Consider the following 16,775-nt stretch of genomic DNA (forward strand, 5'->3'; position numbering starts at 1 on the left):
GGACCACTCATCCAGGACACTGGAGCTTCCCAGAGGGCTCAGAGGCTGGGAGGAGCAGGCAGCAGGGCCTTACCTTGCTTCAGACTCGTGAAGGGAAGGGTGTATTGCCCGATGAAATCATTCTTGGTCGACATGTCAAAGTCCTCCACCACAAACCGGACCAGGGCAAGTGCAGGGATCTCTATGTCAAATGTAAACTCTTCATTCCAGTTCGGGTTAAAGCCTGGGCAACACAGACAAGGATGGAGGTCAGAGATGTCAGCAGTAATGGTGGTCTGAGGTGTTTGCACATGGATGGAGACTCTTCCTGCCTGTCAATCTAATCTGACCTAGACCAAGGCTCTGAGGAGGTGCCAAGAGCCTTGTTCCCAGCTTTGATACTGTGATTTGCTGCCTGGAATTAATAAATCCTTCAGCCTGGGCTGTTCACTGCAGACCTTGGTCCTACTAAGGAGTGAGGAGCAGGAACTGAAATGTTCCCTACACAACTCAGCTCTGCTCCACAGGCTCTTGCTGGGTGGTACATGGATGTCTTTGGTTGCCATTGGACCAGATGCAAACTTTTATAGCCCTAAACCAGGGGAGGGAAGAGAGGAAAGCTGTGCTTTTGTGTTGAGACAGCCTTCTGGGGCCTTAAGCCTCTCCAACTGCTTGAGATAATCCATCTAAGCACCACTCTGTGCCCCAATTTCCCTATCTGCAAGAAAAGTTAATGAGGAGTGTCTGATTACAAAAAGCATAATCAAGTCTGGGTAAGGGTCACGTGGTCCAGAATCACAAAGCAAACAAAGCTGAGACCAACACACATGAAATGCAGAGCAAGCTCAGTGCCCTCTCTCCAGGCCATGGCAGTGCAGTGTCAATAAACCACTCCCCAGGAGCAAACAGGAGAGGACATCCTGTTAAAAACCCCACTGCCTGTGCAGAGCAGAGACCAAGGGCAGCAAAATGTCACCTGGAGCCTGCTGGTCCTGCAGGGTTTGTGAGTGATTCAGCAGGACACGGGGATCTTTCATCTGGCCCTGAAGGTGCTGAGATGGGCCTGGGGTGTCTTTATTGTTTGATCTGCTTTCCACAAGGCAGCACTTAGCATTCCAGCATCATTCCAGTATTGTTCCAGCTGGAGAAGGGCTGGCCATGGGGCTGGGAGTGCTCAGCAGCTCTGAGGAACAGGCCTGGCAGGGCTGAAATGTTCCCTAAACAACTTTCACTTGACAGGCTGTAAAAATTATTGTAGGTGACGGAAATGGCCACGAGCTTTAGGAGCCAGGCCAGATTTATTCAAACAGGAAAGAGGAAAAGGAAAACATTGTTAGCAGGCAGGAAAATATGCACCAGCTTTCCAGTGCTTGGCTCTTACTCCACACAGAAAAGCAGAGTATGTGTGTTTGTGCAGAAGGCCATAATATCAAACCCTCAGTGCACAGAGGGAGGTCACAGCCATGTCTGACTGGTAAGAAATGGTCCTTCAACTTCTGAGATACTCAAAATTCATCTGGGCAATACCCTGAGCAGCTTGAGTAAACTTTGTCTGGCCCTACCTTAGGCAGAGGCTGGAACAGACACCTCTGAACTTCCTTCCATCAATCTTTTGTGAGTTTGTGACACTTCTGGGGTACACTCAGCCCCACAAGAAGCTTCCTCTGGGAAGATCCTGGTGAGAATCCCTGCACACCAGGTCAAACCCAACTGCATGGAGGCAAAGAGCACTTCCAAAGCTCTAGCTCTGCAAATCTGGCAGCCAGCCCCAAACAACCCACATGGCTGATGTTGTTTTACAGGGAATTTCTGTCTCCAAACAGAAGAAGAACAACACCTCAAGTATCTGCTTAGAGTGGGCAGGATTGGGTGCCCTGGGTGGGTCTGCCCACAGGGCAGCAGCCTTGCCAAGGAACAGAAAAGGTTTCTGCTCCTGGGAGCAGAGCTGGGAGGAAACCCCCTCACCGTTGTTCTCGATGACTTTGGTCTGCTTCTTGTTGTTGTCCTGCTGGACACCGTGGATCTCTATCGTCACCTTGGGATCCACAATGGAGTTTTTGCTTTTGTTCACCTTTGGCAGCTGCTGGCCAGAGATTATCTGTGGAGGAAACAGGGGAAGATGTCAGGACATCATTAGGAGAGGGGGCTCCCTGGAGGATTCCCTTTCCTTTGCCAGGATGCAGGATCTGCTGTGAGAGGCTGGTGCTGCCCTTTCAGAGCTGCTGCTGTGACATCCTTCAGAAGAAGCTGTCATGAGCTAAAGCCCCTAAGGAACCTTGCTCCAGCCCAGCCAGCTGGCTTTGGGACAGACAACTTTTCTGAGAGTCCCCACAGTGCTCAGCTGGTGCTTGGGAACACCACAGGTGGCTGCATGTCTGCCTGCAGTTATGGAACAACAGCAAATATTGTCATTAACCTGTTGCCCAACTGTCACAGACATGTTTTATGAAAAATCCTTTCCTTAGGATTTTTCCTCCTGAGAAGCTGAGAGGCCTCAGGAACAAAATGTAAACAATGATTGTCTGCTGCTGTGGAATGCAACAGGTGTATCTGTGATTGGTCTCATAGAGTTGTTTGTAATTAATGGCCATTCACAGTCAGCTGGCTCAGACAGATTCTGAGCGACAAGCCTTTGTTATTCATTCTTTATTTTCTATTCTTAGCCAGCCTTCTGATGAAATCCTTTTTTCTATTCTTTTAGTATAGTTTTAATATAATATATATCATAAAATAATAAATCAAGCCTTCTGAAACATGGAGTCAGATCCTCGTCTCTTCCCTCATCCTGGGACCCCTGTGAACACGGTCACACCCAACATTAAACAAGTGAGTAGATCCCTGGAGGGTCCAAGTCCATGAGAGCCTCCAGATGTGGGAAATCAGTAGGGTTAGACAACATTCAAGGTAGGACCAGAAGAAGGAGAAGGTACAACCTACACACCCCCCCAAAAGCAGATGTTACTGAGATGTTTTCCAACTTCTATTCTTACTTTAAGCAGCAGCTTCTTCTTTGTCCCCCATGTTCCTTCTGTGATGGATTTTGGATTGAATTTGGTTTGTTCGTCCCGGAGGAATTCTGGCTTTAGGACATACCCAGAAAACCCATTGTCCTGGAAGCGGCCCTGGTACACATCCATTTCTGTGCCTGCTGTCTGGAAATTCAGGGCAACTGCAACATAAATAAATAACTTCAGTCACTCAGAGAAATCAATTAGGAATCTTTTCATGCTAATTCTGTTCACATGAAACTGCACTTCATGGACATAAACATTGGCTTTTCCACGCTTCAAAGAGCAGTGGTAAACTCTGACCCTCACAGCCTGCTAGCCCTGAGGATCTCTTGCATTCAGAGATGGCAGAGACAGGAGGAGCCATTACAGCCATCCTGCTTTCCCCAGGATCAAAAATTGTCCTGCAAGGAATTTATGCTACCTAGAACAAATGCATCTTTTAGATAAACCTCTTCATTTCTATGCTGAAGGAGTTCTCTCCTGCAGTGAAGCCAGCAAATCCATCTCAGATCATTTCTGTGGCTACTTAGCCTCATTATAAAATCTCCTTTCTAGCCCAGAGCTGCCTGTTTTCATTTGCCATCCTGAGGGGCATTGATGCCTCTGCTGCTTGGACTGGAGAGCTCCTCATTGTCTGAACTCCTCAGGTGGCAGCACAGAAGCTGTGATCAAATCACCTCTTTACTGTCTACTGCCCAAAACAGATTAAGCCTCACTGCTGTCCTAACACCAGGCACATTCCTTGTATTTTTCCCAATTTGTTGATACCTTTTTTAAAGGCATTGATGTAAAACCTGGAACAGCCTCACTGATACCACACAAGGAGTGCACATGGACCCCAGCAGCTCCTCAGTGCTCCCTTCATTTCCTCAAGGATGATTTTAAACTCTTTAGCAACACCTAAGACATCTCTTAAGACACAGAAATTTATCCTGGTTGCATGTCTTTCATACTTGGTCATACTTGAAGGCTGAGAGCATTTTAAGGCCCTCCCTTATTTTTCCACCTGCAGCAAGACTGATCACTGCAGCACACTGGTTTTCCTGGGAGCTGAAAGTACTCAGGGCTTGTAAAAAATCTTATTTTGCATGCCCAAATACTGGATTCAGGTCTGGCCTTCCTGTACCCCTAGGGAACTGGTGGTGCCTCCCAAGGACTGTCCTGAGGCCAGACAGGGCAAGGGGTGCTACCTGTGCCCCCATGGGGCTGCAGGACCCAATGACCTCATGCTCCTTTGTTACATGGCAATAACTCTGCTGACAGTGAAACTGCAGGGATTTGCACATTAATGTGCAGAAAAGCCTCTCCTGATGGATTTGTGAGACAGAAGATGGTCCATGGGAAGTCACTGTGTCACCGTGATATTTTATGAATCATCCCTTCACCAGGATTTCTTCTCCTGGGAAGCTGGGAAGCTTCAGCTTCTCCCCATTTTGCTGCTTTGGAATGTGAGCTGGAGAATTGTTTACCCAGCATGTGAATTGTTTTAATTTAATGACCAATCACAGCCAGCTGTGTCAGACTCTCTGAGTCTATCACGGGTTTTCATTATCATTCTTTTCTAGCCTTCTGTCTGTATCCTTTCTCTACAGTTTAGTATAGTTTTACTATACAATTTTCTTTTAATATAATATCATAAAATAATAAATCAGCCCTCTGAGAAACGTGGAGTCAAATTCTCATCTCTCACCTCATCCTGGGGACCTCACAACACCACATCCCTGGGCATTATTTGGAAAACTGGTCTCTCCCAGTGGCTGCTGAGCCTCTGGCTGCAAAGGGCTTGAGATTCTGCCTCAGCTGCAGCCCCTCCCCAGCCAGGTGACCCCCTCCAGCCTCCCAGAGACACCCACCAATCTGGCAGCCAACATTCCACAGGTCCACGGGGCTGTAGTTGGAAGAATCCGTCCTCCAGCCTGCGGGGTAGATACGGCTCAGGTGCCTGATGTTGTGATGGATAAAACTGGTTCCTACAGAGACAGGAAAAAAAAAACAGATTTTTTTTTTTTCCCCCCATCCCTTTCAGTGGTGGGGCTACTTTCATCTCTTCTTGCTGTGCCTGTGTGTTCTCCTCTGCCTGGCAAGTCTGGCTGAATGGGAACCACCTGCAAAAACCCCCTTCTTGGTAACATCCTCAAGGCTATTTCTTCCCACTTTTCTCAGTGACATGCTTGATCAAAGAGATCATAACCCATGTCTTTGGGCTGCCTTTTCCACCAGCAGCTGTCCCTTTCTGGGGGGCAGGGACAGAGGAGGCCAGAACAGACTTACCAGACTCCTGGGCCAGTTTCAGAGCCTTGCTCTCCGAGAACGACGACATCTCGTAGAAAGCCCGAGGATGGCTGGGGTCATCAAAGCCCTCAAAGTGGACACTCTTGCAGTAGACAACTGTGTCTGACAGCTCCTTGGCCAGCTTCAAGGTGTCACTCTAAAAACAGGACAGCAAGAGGTTTGTGGGGAGGTTTTACTCTCGTGCTCGAAATGGCAATTGTGTTTTCTCTATAGGATCCGTGGGGCTTCTCTTTTCCACCACTTCCACCAGGAAAAGATGCACACTCTCAGCAGCTGCTGGTGTGCCCTCTGTGTCACCTGTGCAGGAAAGGCTGGAAAAGGACTCTCCCTTTGTTGGTGGGATACCCTTCCTTGCTGCTCCCTGCAGAATCATTTCTATTTCAGCACCCACATCTGTCTCCAGCTGCTAAACTTTACAGCAGAGCCTTAGCAATGACTTTTCCATACTGTCCTGGTCCCAGGCATGCAAACCTGGAAATAAAGGGAATAAAAGGGTGTTTTGGCCTCCACAGAGCTTGGGCTTTTTTTCCTCCTTGAATTAGGAAGTTGTCACAATGCTTTGATGACTCCAACTCCAGAGCCACATTCACTGGTGCAAGTGGGAGTCCCCAGCTGCCATCAGGGGCAAGAAAAGAAAGTCAGAAGATGTCAGAATGTCAAAATAATGTACACATTACTGACTAGAGATCAGAGAAGTAAATAAGACCTGCAAAGAGTGAGCAGCTCATCAAAGGGAAATGTAGATCAGTCCTGATACAGAGGTAACACCAAACATCTTTGCCTTCAGTGGGGCTGAATGTGTCTGTGTCACCTATGAAGCCACCCCGTGACAGATATGGTCTTCACAAGGACTTGCATGCTGGAAACATCCATTTCCTCACAAGATGGGGCAGAACACTTGTGCAAAGGCCATCCTTTTCCTTCCAGCAATCATCATACAAATTGCTTTAGTAGCTGGCCACCCCTTCCCCATAGATCTTCCCTCCCTCCTCCAGGTCAGAAACAAACAGCCAGTGAGGGTGCAGGCATATCCTAAAATGTGACTGGAAAAGCCAAAGCCATGACTGTCCCATGACAAACAGATTTCTGGAAATAAGACAGAGATTGAACATGTGCCCTTCCACTGCTTCTACAGTCTGTCCTTGCTGCAAGCTCCTCCAGTCTCATTTTAGAGAAAGAAGCCAACCTTTGTGCTTGGCTGGCTCTGCAAGATCTCTGTTTGTGCTTGGGACAGAGATCATTAAGCTGGGTAAGCACCAGGATCCTCAGCCCCAGCAATTTCAACAATTCACCCTTTCAACCCAGCTGAGTAGCTGAAACCACACTGAGACCTGTTTTGGCTGGGAACACATGAAAAATTGTATTTCAATTGCTTTCCTGTCTTTATTTCTTTAGGTGTGGTACAAAACCCACCTAAAAAAGTGATTTCTCAGTGATTTCTTCTTTCACTCACCTTTCCCTTCTGCTCTACCTTGGTCTTCACAGATTCATCTTCAATTTCAGCTGCTTCATCTTCATCAGAGACATCCTCAGCCTCCAGGTTGTTGTTCCCATTGATGGGGTCCTCCTGCCTGCTCAGCTTCTTGCCTTTCACCAGGATCTTCCCTTTCAGTTGCTGCACAAGGAAAAGTGGACAAAATACCTGGTGGTTAGAGGAGGTTCTGGCCCACCCTGAAAAAGCCCCTCAGTAACCAGTGCTTTGACAGTTGCATCAGTGACTGGTTATTACCCAGAGACACAGGTAAAAATAAGTGTGTTTTTACACTGGGGCCCTGCCCAGCCTCTGAGACCACAAGCCATGAGTCTGAAAACCCCAGAGAGCCCAGTGATTCCCCTCTGCTATAGAGCTGACCATCTCCTCAACCAGACAACTTAAACAGTTGTGCTGCTAAAGACAATTAAAATACACTTTTTTTTCCCCCCAAGACTGAAATGTTCAGCAAACAAGGCCGAGCCTGGAGATCTGGGCTGCTGGAAGAAATTTGTGGCACCATTTCTGCCCCTCTGTTTGGCCTGTTATTTAATAAATTTATCAATTATAATTTATTTAATAAATTAATTATTAATTATTAATTAATTAATACTATTATTAATAATACATTATTAATAACTTATAATAAAAATTATAATAGAATAATAGAATAAAATAATATAAGAATAATAAAAGAATAGAATAGTAAATTTATTAAATAATAAATGATAAATTTATTAATAATAAAATTTAGAAATAATAAATTTAATAATATTTAAATATATTATTATATATAATATATAATAATATATATTTTCATATATTATAAAATATATACAATATATAATATATAATATTATATATATTTTATAATAATATATATTTATTATTATAAAATTTATAAATAATGAATTTGTTAATAATAATCTTATATTTATTAATAGTATTATTATTAATAAATTATTATTAATTAATAAATGTATTAACCACCCCTCACTCTGCAGTGTGTGGTTATAAACCTGTGCACAACTCTGGAAACTGTTTGAGATCCAAGCAGGGACTGAGGCAGTGCAGCCTCTGCTCCACAGACATTTCAATGGAGAGGGACTCCAGTGAGTTCTGGACAGGTGCCCCATACAGTGCAGACATGGAATTTTATTGCATTTGGCATTTTGCAGGTGAAGCCTTAGGGTGCTGACAGCCTCAGGAGGATTTCCAGACCCTTTCCAAAGCTACCTCCTCCTCAGGGAACAGCTTCTCCTGCCACTGCTCTGCTGGTACAACACTGAGCACAACCAGCATGTGCCAGTGCACCACAGCTGGGTGCAGAGGGAGTCCAGGGATCACACTCCCTGTGCTGAATTAATTCTCTCCAGCCTCTTTCAAAGTTCACATGAAAGCCCTTGTTGGAACCCTGGCTGCTGAGAATTTCAGATTTCTGTGCTGCCAGGCACTGACCCCCAAGAGAACACTGCACTGACCCAAGGCTGTGGAGAAGCTTCCAAAATGGAATGATAGAACTGGGATTGTGGGTGTGGAGTTTGAATAGGAGTGTGTGGTATCACAGGGTGGGAAACTTAGGGTTTAAGGGTTTAGAATACAGTAATAGATATAAAGCAGGATGGAGGTTTTAGGGCAGAGGCTTGTCCTTCTTCTCCACCTTCTTCTTCACCTTCCTCTCCATGGGTTTGGGTGGTTTTGTGTAATTGGATAAAAAAGTCCCCATTGCAGCCACGGGTGGTTGGTTATTCGGTGAAAAGTAAAAATAATTGAGGTGTCATTTCCTAACTGGACATTTCCTAAGTTGATCCCTAAAAGGCCTTGTAGAGAGAGAGATGGGGCTCCATTTTTAGTTTGTTAGAGTGAAGTGCTGCAGAACTCAGGGTCTGTGAGACTGCGACATAGATAAGAACTGATAAACATCTGGGTCCCAACAAGAAATACAGTCTCATGAATTTAATCCTGACCCTGGAATAAAAGAAGCAAAGAATCCACAACCCCTCACCACTGATGCATCCTTTGCACAAGCCCTGGCTGCTGGAGCCTGGGCAGGGATGACTTAGAGCCCAAACAAGGCAGCAAGCAATGTTTGGAGCAGGGAGAATTGTTGGGAAAGGTGACTGGGGGTGATCTCCAGGTGTGTGGGTTATGCCTTAAAATCAAGAGCACCACTAGGCCTGGCAGCTTCCAGGAACAGGAGATTTGCTGCCACCTGGATGTGTTTGGTACTCCTGGCTTTGGAGGGTACAAGTTATATTCCAGAAAAATGCTGTCTTGGAATTAGGCAGTACAGCCCCTCAGTCTGTGTAGCACGTTCCCCTTTCCTCAGCAACACCCTATATTTACCTTTTCTGCAACAGTAAAAGCAACAAAACCCCACCACATTCAAATGACAGGACTGTGAAAAACCAAGAATGAAACAACACAGGCATTTTTAAAGGACACCATTCCCTCTTTGCACCCTTTGTGGGTTCAAGCAAATTGCATCCCATCTTTACAGAGACCAGCCCCACTCCTCACCACCTGGCAAAGCTGTGGATGAAGCTGGGCTTGAGCAGAAATCCAACACTGGCCCCTGAGGCAGCAGCTGAGAGCATTTTTATTCAGCTATAAATGAGCTGTTTACAGTGGGGCACTTTCCCTGTCACTCAAAAGCTGCACTCAGAGCACAGCAATATCCTCCTCCCATCCCCACCCCATCCTCCCAGGCAGGGCTGTGCTCTGCTTCTCCACATCCATGGCTGGGAGATGAGCTGGCTCAGCTTCAGAGCCTGACTTCAGCCTGCTGCTCTCATGTCCCTTCCCACCCTCCTGCCTCCACACCCAGCTCTACTCTGTTCGTCCACCACAAAATCCAGTTCTGGGTGAGCTTTTAGGCTCTGCTCAGCACTTGGGATGGACAAGCCTGGAAGGATTGCACTGGGGACAGTAAGGATTGATGCCTCAGGTTTTAGCTTTTCTATTTTTCAGATTCTGTACTGCTTCAGTGTGTGGGTCTGGGCTTCACATCAGGGGATGCTGAGCTCTGTGCACAGAGCAGGGAGACAAAACAATTCCTGCTCCAGCTGGGCACCAAGGACAAATGATCCAAATCTCAGCCCCAGAGCACAAACCCCGTGGGCTGGAGAGAGAAAAACAAGCAGGGTGGGACTGCAGGGGCTAAAGCTGGAATGGGACAATGAACTGCAAGATGCAAATGGAGCAGAACTGATCCCAGGGAGAGACCCCGGGAGCGCTGGTGCATTTTGGGGCCATTTTGGTTCATCTTGGGTGCAGCCCTGGCTGGGCTCTTGTGCTGCCCAAGGTGCATCCATGGAGGCCTTTTAATAAATCCCTGCTTTATTCTTTAGCTCTGTCCAGCCTCTGTTCTAGGGCAGCCTGCACAAGGCCTGAGGAGAGGCTGAGAGCAGCCCCTCTTGTCCCCTGCAGGCTGCAGATACCATCCTGGTATTTAATGTTTTATCTGTCTCTGCTTTCTAATGTCCCACAAGAAATGTTACTGCCTCCCCTCACAGCTCAGCAGTGGAGAACTAAGGATAAGGTATTTGGGTCAGCCCACTTGATTCTTAATTACCAGCAGGTAATTAAGTTTTTTAAATCTTGCCTAAGCCTCTGAAGGGGGGAAATGATGCCTCAAGTTTTAGCTTTCATATTTTTCAGATTCTGTGTTGCTTTAGTGTGTAGTTCTGAGCTTTGTCTTAGGGGATGGTGAGCTCTCTGCACAAAGTAGGGAGACAAAACAATTCCTTCTCTAGCTGGAGACCAAGGACAACCAATACAAGTTTCAGGCCCAAGAGCAGAAACAATGTGAACTGAAGAGAGAAAACAAGAAAGATGGGACTTATAATCTGAAGCTATAATTGGACAATTAACTCCAATATGCAAATGGACCAGAACCTATAAAAGTGTGAGACCTTGTGACCAGTCATCCATTTTGTGACCATTTTGGTTCACTTTGGTCTGGGCTCTTGTGCTGCCCAAGGTGGATCCATTGAGGCCTTTTAATAAATACCTCATTTACTCTTTAGCTCTGTGTAGCCTCTGTTCTAGGTCAGCCTTCTCATTCAGCCTGCACAGCAAATGGGAGGTGCAATTCCTGGCACAGACCAACCCTACATGGCTGAAGAGCATCACGAGGGAAGGGACAGCAACACAGCCTCCACTGTGTCTCCTCACCACAAGCCATTCCAGGGCTGCCAGCAGCAGGTCCTCAGTGCTGCTGTTTATCCTATCTAGCCTCTGGTTCCTCTGGGAAACCTTGGATAGGGTGCAGATGCTCCCCATGGGCACAGGACACTGCTCCTAAGCTTACAAGGGAGAGCAGGCCATGTGCCACCTAACTCAGAGGAGATCCATTTACTTATTTGTCAGAAGAAAGGGTGAGACTCACCCCAAAGAGAGGCATTTTCACCCCCATCTCCTGCAAAAGGTGCTATCCTGTAGTAGCATTGCAGTGACTCCCCTTGCAAGTCCTAAATCTGAGAGTTTATCTTCTTTCCTGAGGTTTTAAATAAGCTGATATAGACAGTCACAAACACACACCTGCCCTTGCTCCATCTCTCCTGGTTCCCCTTCATGTGATATTAAGTATTTCTAGCCCGAGGCAAAACACACTCAGCTCATCAGTTCAGCTCTGCTGAGCAGATCCCTTGTCTTAGGAGGAAGCAATAGCTGAAATACTCAATAAATGTTCTCCAAGTAGACCATAAAGCCATTCCAGCTGTCTGTGGGAAGCCCAAGGTGGAGTACAACCTCAGGAAGGGCTACAAGGACATTGGACTCCACTGAGAACACACAGTGGAGTGGCTGCTGGAACAGATGCAGCTCTTGCCCTATAAATGGCATTCCTCAGTCCTCCTGAAGTGGAGCTCATCTGCTCTCCCACTTCTTCCACTGCACACTGAACAAGCTCAGCTCTGCAGGTGAAATGGTTCTGACAACACTGGCATATGGAAACCATCTTAAAGGAAAGCACTGATTTTACCAGAAACAGCAGAGCTGTAATGAGCAGAGGATTTTAAAAGATCTGCATGCACAGGTTTATCCCACCTGAAATCTTCCTGCCCCTAGGAGCACCCTGAGAGCCACAGCAAGGTCTGAGCTCCAGTTTTCATCTCAGTGGGAATAGAGGATTTGTAAAGTGATCCATCTCAACAAACTTTCTGTGGCTTCAACACCTCCTTTAGAGTCAACAGAGAAAACCAAACACTCCCAGGGTGTGATTTCTCCTCTGTTTGGACAAACACTGAGGAGGAGGAGGTGGACCACACCTCCAACTCCTGGGACTGTTTCTCCAAAGGAGCCCAGAGTGAAGTGCTCAGGTACATGGATACACAGGGTCAGCACTGCCTCCTGACATCCCACCCTGAGGATGAGGATGAGAGGAATAGTGGATTTGTCTTTACAAAAAGCTGTGGGTCTGCTGGTAGATAAAACCAGCACTGGGAGTTTAAAAAAACAATGGGAAGGATTCCACTGATTGATGAATGGAAAAAGATATTTGCTTTTACAAATAAACTTTAGGTTTGCTGAAAAATGAAATTAGACATTGAAAGATGAAAGAAACAATGGAAAAGAAAAAAACCCTAAATTCCATAAGAATTAAAAATTAAAAGGGAGGGTTGTACATTAGAGGGGAATCTCTGGTATCAGGTGTATTTGGATGGACCTCTCAAGTACCTCAGCCAATGGGGAAAGAGAAGGGAAATGTGGCTGAGAAATTGGGATAAAAAGGAGGCTGCATCCTCCAAAAATTTGAGAGATCCCAGAGGAATGCCCCATGGGCTCTCCCTTTATTAAATAAAGTAAAAGGACTCCTCTGTCTCCTTTTTGGACATAAACCTCTGGTGTTTGTGGATTAATTTTCCTAACAAGGATATCCACCTCTGCAGACTTCTGGAAGCTGTGAGGAATAACATATTCCCATTCCTGAGGAGAATCAGATGCACTAACTGGTGTGACATCTCCATCTGTGCATGTCCTTCAGCTGCAAACTGAAGTGAGTGGCACCAGAGGATGAAGAGAGTCTCCAGGAAAAGGGGAAGAAACACGTTACTGAAGGAGGGTTTGGAATATTGAAGGGAACTCAGCTGAAGAACTTCAGGCAAGAAGATGCACTGCAGACAAGACTGACACAAGCTGGGCTTCAGGTCCATCTGTATATCTCTGGAGAAACAGAGATGTGCAGATGGACCTGAAGCCACACTGGCACAAAATGTGTGGGTAATGCCCAAATCCACTGTCCTCATGAACAAGGAATTCCAGGAACAAAGAACTGTAGGGGTTTCAGACCCCTGGATACACTGAATAGTTCCAACAGTGGGAGAAGTATTCAGCCTCATTTTAAGACTGTGACTGCAGCATTTCTAGCTGGGATGTAGGGACAGGGCCAAGGGGCCCTGGCACACTCCTGGCAGGGTTGGGACAGAAGGGCAAGAGCCCACCAGCATCTCCTCCCTCCAGCCCTGGTGCTGCCTGGAGCCTTTATATGTGTTTTTACACATAATTCACTATTGGGGCCTGAAGACAGCAGCTTGGGGGAGGTATTCAGCCAATCTGTGTAGCCCAACACTGGTCCTGGATGGAGCCGAATAAATCAGATTCCTGCCCCGGGCTGTGGTGTGAATCGTTAGCACCAATCCAAACCGTGTCAATCTTCCTTTAATTACTAACCTTGCCCTGCTGACACAATCGGCAGCAATCCTTCGACTGTTTGTGTTTACAGCCTCCAGCCCTCAGCCCAGTGGAAGATCCCACCCTTTTCCTGATAAAAAAAACCTTGTTGTGCCTGGTTTCCTCCTGTCAACAAGGGAGGGAAAAGCCAAGAGCTTCCTGGTTTGTTGGTTTGTTTGCTTTTCCCTCATGTTTCAGTTTCAATGTATTTTACACCAAAAAAAATCAGCATTTCAGCCCTTTGCACTGTCCTACTTCACACAGCAGGAAGGCAGAGGAAAAGTACCAGAAGGAAAAGGATAGGTGTTGCAACATTGGCAATTTTTCTGTGTTTAAACTAAATGGATCAATCCCTGCAATGGAGCAGATCAGCCCAAATCCATCCCCTAGGGTAGATCTGGGCATTGTGTCCAGCTGGGGCCAAGTGTCTTTTTGGCAATCAAAATCAGGTTAGATGAGCACAGGCACGGAAAAAGCATCTTTGGGAAGTTGGGGTCATCCCCTTCCACTCACAAATCACACATTGCTTTGCTTGGTGTTTCTCCTTTCTCTCCTCCTACCATTACCATCAGCTGAAAAGCCATCAGCACTTTTCCTGATCCTGCACCAGGATAAATAACAAGGCAGGAGGGGACACTGAGGATGTATTTTTCCAACTGCAAAGATTGATCTCTGTGCTGGGAGTGTCCTCACCCTGGGAGAGTCACTTCTCCCAGTGGAGGCACCTTGTCTGTGCCAGAGCCAAGGTCCTGCTGAAGCAGCAGCAGTAAAAATTACAATTCATCCTAATTTATTGCCCTGGTGCTTAGGGACCAGCCCAGAGCAGCTTCTCTCTGTGCCAGGAATTGTATCAAACAAGGCATGACACTCCTAAACAAAAGGGGAAAGTCAGAAAGAGAAAGGAGATAAAGGAAGAGGGAGAACTAATATAGAAGATATTCTGAGTGGATTGTTTTCCTCTCCTTTCTCCCCTGCTGACTGCCAGCTTTATCTCACCCACAAACTCCTTCCAGCTCTGACTAGGCATGTTCATCCAAGTTTTGGAGAATGAGCAAAGAAATGCAATTTAAAGGGAGCTGCAGCTAACCCTGCAGGAGTCTGTTTCTGCAAAGTGCTAAGAAAAACAGAAAGAAAGGCAGGAAGGAAGGCAGGAAGGAAGAGAAAGACAAGAAAGAAAGACAGAAAGAAAGAAAAAGAAAGAAAGAAAGAAAGAAAGAAAGAAAGAAAGAAAGAAAGAAAGAAAGAAAGAAAGAAAGAAAGCACAAACCACATGGGTGGAAATAGATTAATGTTTCCTTTTGGCTCCTGTTTTGGAGACATATTTTCCATATCAAGATTCCATTTCCATTTTTTTTCTGTCAGCCAATGATTTATAGTGGTGAACCACTGCTGAGTGCTGTGTATCTCTTTCCTCTTGCAAGGCCAGGGCTCAGCTCCCAGCCTGTCAGCTGCAGGGAATATTTTATTCCTGGGAATAAAAGGGGAATCTCTAGGCAGACTCCTGCTTCCCTTTTTCCTCCCTGGACATCTCCATCCCCACCAACCCAGGCCATTCCCAGGGGCTCCCCCAGGACACTTTGTTTTTAATACACTTCAGGCTCCTTGCAGTGGTTTTCCCCTTGAGTTTTGAGCTTTGCACTCAGCAAGAAGAAAAAACTTCCCCTCTTGTCCAACCCTGAGAAGGCAGAAAGTGCTGGAGTGGCCTTGCTTACCTCAGGGGAGGGGAACTGGGATTTGTTTCCATCGACTGGGGCGACCAGGAGCATGTCCTGCAGGATGGTGGTCATGTGCTGGGCCATGACCTTCTGCTGCTCCACGCTGCAGTGGTTCTCCAGGGAGATGATGACAGGGTATGGTGAGGTCTGGAACAGCAACACAGCAACACTCACCATCAGTGAACTCTGTGCTGTCACCAGTCTGCAGGAGTTGGTATGAACCCCAGTGCTGCTGTCTCTGGGAGGGAGTGTGTCAACAGGAGGGCCTGATATTCTCCTAAAGCAAGGATTCGTTTAAAATGGAATTTGTTAAAGTAGTTACTCAGATCTGCGCTGATGCCTTCCAGAGATGATGGTCCAATGGAGAAGGCACCAGGATGGCTCAGGATTACCTCTCACAGACTTTCTGGGACACTCCCTGTGCCTCCATTCTCCACTTGCACTGTGGGCCAGAGCACCTTCCCATCCACCTTCAGAGGAGGAACTGGGAAGGGGGTTTGAAATCACAGGGTTTGCTCAAACCCTTAAGTGATATCAATCCTTGCTTCATTCCTGCATAGGCCTGACCTGGTTCCCTGTGCCCCCCAGGTGATTTTGTGTGCTGAAGGCATTGTCATTATTGTCACTGTCCCTCCTTTATGGCCCCAAACAAAATTGGGCACCAGCTCCCCAGTGCACTGAAGGAAAACAACAGAGTCCAGTGAGTCTGGACAGACCTAAGATTTCTGAAGCCTGCTGCCATACAAGAATCCAGCCCTGTTCACCCATTTTAATGCAGAATAAAACCAGTCCTTCACATCCAAAACATGCACATGGGTTCCTCTAAACAAGAAACAGACCCTGAGACATCAAAGCCACACAAATCATGGGCTTGGTGGCATTTCCCACCAGGTATGCACAAGATTATAAGCATCATTTTCATTGTAGAGGGGTCCAGGATGCAGCTGTGCTGGCACAGGTTCAAACTCATCCTCAGATGGTGCTCTCCCTGTCCAGCAACCCCCAGGGATGGATCTCTGCAGGAAGCAGAGCATGGATGCTCAGACAGAAGGAGCAGGAATTTCTCTCGTCCCCATGAGGTGAAGCTGTCATTGCTTCTGCTCTTTGCTGGGGGGGAAGAGCTCTACTGCCAGTCCTAGGTTGTACAACAGGAGAAAAAGTCCCTCATCCTTACTTGGAATGCATAGTTCTTGATGGCCTTAATGACATCACTGAAGAGGATCTTGGAGGTGAGGGTGTAGCCGTGATAAATGACGGGCTCTGAGTTGGGGCCGTCCCAGCAATCCAGCTCCACACAGCGACAGCCTTTGGTCAGGGCTCTGGAAACAAAGAAGGGACTGGTTGGGTTCTACACCTTCTGCTCCATCTCCAAGTGAGGCTACATCAGGCACAGCCACTGCCTGGGAAGACTGGAAGGAAGTTCAGGAGGAAGGGAGAAGAAAGGAGCTTGGAAAAGCAGGAAAGCAGATAAAGGATGGGATCAGGTGGAGTCGGTGTCAGCAAGGAGAGCACAGAAGGATCTGAGAAATAAGGTAGTGAAAGCCCAAGGTAGAATTATCCAAAGAATAAGACATAGTGAGTGTCAGATGAGAAAGGACACTGATTACTGTGCCCCAAGCCTTTCCCCAAAGATGG

General features: G+C 46.7%; 1 protein-coding gene across 2 annotated transcripts in view; it reads right to left on the reverse strand.

Moving 5' to 3' along the window:
• Window positions 1-16,775, reverse strand: part of PLCD1 (phospholipase C delta 1) — a 55,944-nt gene that overhangs the window by 1,404 nt on the left and 37,765 nt on the right. For both annotated transcript variants that reach the window (XM_071428508.1, XM_071428507.1), the window contains exons 7-14: window positions 16,315-16,459; window positions 15,138-15,287; window positions 6,736-6,897; window positions 5,262-5,418; window positions 4,844-4,960; window positions 2,970-3,148; window positions 1,945-2,077; window positions 74-223 (exon numbers count right to left, since the gene is read on the reverse strand). In XM_071428508.1, the coding sequence (XP_071284609.1) occupies window positions 74-223; window positions 1,945-2,077; window positions 2,970-3,148; window positions 4,844-4,960; window positions 5,262-5,418; window positions 6,736-6,897; window positions 15,138-15,287; window positions 16,315-16,459 (1,193 nt within the window). The remainder of the gene's footprint in view (window positions 1-73; window positions 224-1,944; window positions 2,078-2,969; window positions 3,149-4,843; window positions 4,961-5,261; window positions 5,419-6,735; window positions 6,898-15,137; window positions 15,288-16,314; window positions 16,460-16,775) is intronic.

This window comes from Agelaius tricolor, unplaced genomic scaffold (assembly GCF_023055355.1).
Source record: "Agelaius tricolor isolate 1412-34295 unplaced genomic scaffold, bAgeTri1.0.p SCAF_6, whole genome shotgun sequence".
NCBI lineage: Eukaryota > Metazoa > Chordata > Aves > Passeriformes > Icteridae > Agelaius > Agelaius tricolor.